Source organism: Wolffia australiana, chromosome 8, assembly GCF_029677425.1.
Source record: "Wolffia australiana isolate 7733 chromosome 8, ASM2967742v1".
In the NCBI taxonomy this organism is placed as follows: domain Eukaryota; kingdom Viridiplantae; phylum Streptophyta; class Magnoliopsida; order Alismatales; family Araceae; genus Wolffia; species Wolffia australiana.
In genome coordinates this window covers 1,834,678-1,838,507 of record NC_135842.1, presented here as the reverse complement: position 1 = coordinate 1,838,507, position 3,830 = coordinate 1,834,678, and the positions used below count along the sequence as shown (strand labels likewise).

The following is a 3,830-nucleotide window of genomic DNA, read 5'->3' as shown; positions in this document are numbered from 1 at the left end:
AACGGAACGGATGACGGGTCAGCCCAGCTAAATGCCAGCCAGCCATCAACTATTTCGGGCGAATATACCGAAATTCCAATTTTGGATTCTTATTTTTTTTTAACGGGAAAAGACGGGGAACCGATTTTCCAAGAATGCAAAATAATCCCTTTTTTTAAATCTATATAAATTTCAATATTTACCGGTAAACCTCCCTCTCTCTCTCTCTCTCTCTCCCTCCCCCTCTCTCTCTCTCTCTCTCTCTCTCTCTCTCTCTCTAAGGTGGAGATCAGCAGAGAAGAACGGGAAAGGGAGAAGAGGGCATGGGCTGTTTCCCCTGGTCGGGGAGAGCAGGAGAGAAGAAGAAGCGACGAGAGGATGATTTGATCAAGGCATTGCCGGGTGTGAGATCGTTTCTCTTTCTTTTTTTCCTTTTCTTTAGAATTTTTTATGACGTTTTGATTGATCCGTTTACTATCCGAGTTTCAAATTTGAGCGATTTTTTGGTCTGTTTTTCCCTTGATTTGGCGTTCCTGTTACATTTCCTTCTTCGAATTCTTGTTGATTTGATGTTTGTGAATTTGGTTGAGATCCTCTCTCTTTAATGCGGATGTTGATTAATGCCCTGATCGCTGATTCCCGGTTCCTGCCGCGTTCGCGTTGATCTGTTGACTGTTTTAATAGGCGTAATTTTAATTCTCGGCTGTTCTAAGGAAATTTGGACTCCGTATTAAGAGTTTTCTTAATCTTCTGGTGTTTCCCATGGAGTTTTGTTGTCTTGTGGGGATTCGCGGGGATTGAGGAAAGATTTTCTCCGGGAAAACTTGATTCTTTATAAATACTGATTATTTTTGGGTTTTTTTCCCGTTTTTGGTACAGACGATACGAATTATTCCATGATTTTTTATCTTCTTAATCTGATTTCTCCAAAAATATTTGTTGTTTTTTATTCTATGCAGGTGCATCAAAGAAAGACGAAAGCTTTGATGTTAAAGAAAGTTCAGTAGATGGGAAAGTAATCCCCCATTATGGATTGGACTATATATCCGCGCAAACTTTCTCGTTCCGTGAACTGGCGGCTGCCACGAAGAACTTCAGAGCCGATTGTCTTCTAGGGGAAGGTGGATTTGGAAGAGTTTACAAAGGAAAGCTAGAGAACCCTAATCAGGTCTGCAAACTGTCTGATCTCATATTTTCACATTATCATAAATCATAATTACCGGCCTCAGTGATAATTGGAGTTGTAATTTTTCTCTTTCACAAAACTCTAACCGCCACTCAAACCTCCAAAGTTCTTGAAATTGTCGAAATGTGATTAATGAAACTTTGAATGTGGTTCTGCTTTCTTGTGGGGCTCCCCATTTTCAAGCTCAGGGCTCTTAATAAGTAATATCAGGAACTATATTTTGGTATTTGTGGTAAGTTTTTTCCCTGGGTTGGTGATTCACAGATTTTTCTGTTTAAATCTGAAGATCCATATGCGCTGCTTCAAATGGAGTTTGATCATTAATATCTGCTCTTTTTTAAGGTGGTTGCTATCAAGCAGCTAGACCACAATGGATTTCAAGGAAACAGAGAATTCCTCGTCGAAGTCCTCATGTTGAGTCTTCTTCACCACCCCAATCTGGTAAATCTGATTGGCTACTGCGCAGAGGGAGATCAGAGGCTGCTGGTTTATGAATACATGCCCCTGGGCTCTCTTCAAGATCATCTCCACGGTATGTAGATTGCTGAATTTCTTTCTCCCCTACAGATTTTACCCATCTTCTATCAGTTTCGCAGTTACTAAATTCCATCTTCGATCCTGATTTTAATAGGTGACTGGGTTAGACCTTGTTCTTACGCCTTTTTGATAGTGCTTGTGGAATTCTTCTAAGGTTATAGAATGTTGGAAAGATGAATAAATCTCCAAGACTCTTCTTCTGGCGGATGTGCCAAGAGAATGTTAGTTCAACTTGCTTATTTTTCCATGACATCTTTTTATTGGGTCAGATCTGCCAATGGAGTCAAAACGGCTGGACTGGAACACACGGATGAAAATTGCGGCAGGGGCTGCGAAGGGGATGGAATACCTGCACGACAAAGCTAACCCACCAGTGATTTATAGAGATCTCAAGTGCTCGAATATTCTTCTTGGGGAAGAGTTCTTCCCAAAGCTGTCAGACTTTGGGCTGGCCAAGCTTGGTCCAGTTGGGGATAAGACTCATGTCTCAACCAGGGTGATGGGCACTTACGGGTATTGTGCCCCCGAGTACGCCATGACTGGTCAGCTCACTCTCAAGTCCGACATCTACTCCTTCGGCGTCTTCCTCCTCGAGCTCATCACTGGCAGAAAGGCCATCGACAACTCCCGCTCGGGTGGCGAGCACAATCTCGTTGCTTGGGTCAGCCACATTTCCTTCTTCTGTCTTCTTTTTCTTCATCATCAACATATTTTTCTTATTCGATTCCATTTTCATCCAGCTCGTATGATCATGACAATCATTTTGATTCTGTCATATTATGATTACAAATAGAATTCTGATTATGGTTAACATAATGGTTATCCATATTTCTGGGACCATGCTATGGTTATTATTTCTTAAAAAAATGATTGTGGTTATTGTTATGATTATGACTATGGCTCTGATTCGGAGGCAGGCACGGCCGCTTTTCAGAGAAAGGAGCATGTTTGCGCAGATGGCAGATCCAGGGATGCAGGGGAGATACCCTTCGAGGGGGCTGTACCAGGCACTGGCGGTCGCTGCTATGTGTGTTCATGAGCAGCCGGCGATGAGGCCTCTGATCGCTGATGTCGTCACGGCTCTGGCTTACCTCGCTGCCCAGAAGTATGAACCCGAAGGCCCAACTCCGAGGAGCCCACGACTGGCCCCCTCACCTGGTTCCCGGCGTCGCCCTCCCAATGGCTGACAGCAGATGTTTCAAATTGGCTGTGGCATTCTTCACTGGTGAGCAGGCTCAGGTTTGCTTCCTCTTCCCGCAGATCGAGTCTTATAGGTCACATGATCGTCATCTCTTCTGCTGTTTATCTGTGGAGTTAAATGATATATTTCTCAGATAAAGTTGAGATGGTTGAGAAAGGAAAATTCGGTTGCAGGAGTTCAGCTGTGATGGGGCAGAATTACAAACGTAGATGCTTCTTTCCTTATCTTTGTTCTTGTTTTGTATAGGAAGAGATACATGTGCCCTTATGCTGAATCTCGATTTTAGTTTACTGGGTCACACGAGCATCATCTCTTCCTGTTTGTTTCGTTGAGAACAGTTGAGATGGGTGAGAGTGGAAAATCAGATTGTAAGAGATCATCTGTGATGCAGAAAAAGTTTTTTCTTTATTTGTTCAATTCTACAAACGGATATTTGTCATTATTTTCTATTTTTTCTTGTGTTAGATAGGAAGAAAGATTGTTGCATCCTCATGCTGAATCTCGATTTGCGTTTACTCGTTCATAGGATCATCATCTCTTTGTTATTTCTTTTTTGAAGAAAATCTCTTCAATTATTTATTTTTTGAAGAAAATCTCTTCTGTTATTTTTCTTTGCTTTTAGAAGGTGAATTATTTGGATGAAGGGTGAGATTTGTGGGAAAAAAAAAATCAGTTTGCAATAGATCAGTTGTGTTACATGACATCATGACAAAAATCAACGCCTCAAAAGTTGAAGCTCTCTAGAACATAATGTGTTTTACACTTAATCCAAAGTTGAATTTTTCAACTTTGCAATATTATCATCTATAAACTAACAAACTAACCAGGTAGAGAAATAGTCTGAAGAACCAGAAAACCATTTCTCGCATGTCAAGTGGGGGCAACACGCTGGTAATCTTTAGCTGATCATTGAGGTGGACAGACCTG

At 41.6% G+C, this 3,830-nt stretch overlaps 1 protein-coding gene across 2 annotated transcripts; it reads left to right on the top strand.

Annotated features, from left to right (window-relative positions):
• The first annotated feature begins 202 nt into the window (after window positions 1–202).
• LOC144706472 (putative serine/threonine-protein kinase PBL7) lies at window positions 203–3,313 on the top strand. 2 transcript variants are annotated; one of them, XM_078579443.1, is made up of 5 exons: window positions 203–381; window positions 939–1,147; window positions 1,508–1,697; window positions 1,972–2,363; window positions 2,637–2,889. In XM_078579443.1, exons 1-5 carry the CDS (start codon window positions 303–305, stop codon window positions 2,739–2,741), a joined length of 975 nt encoding a protein of 324 aa, XP_078435569.1. In that variant the 5' UTR covers window positions 203–302; the 3' UTR covers window positions 2,742–2,889. The 2 variants fall into 2 exon arrangements, with proteins under 2 accessions (XP_078435569.1, XP_078435568.1); XM_078579442.1 differs by having other exon boundaries at window positions 204–381; window positions 2,620–3,313.
• Window positions 3,314–3,830: the final 517 nt, after the last annotated feature.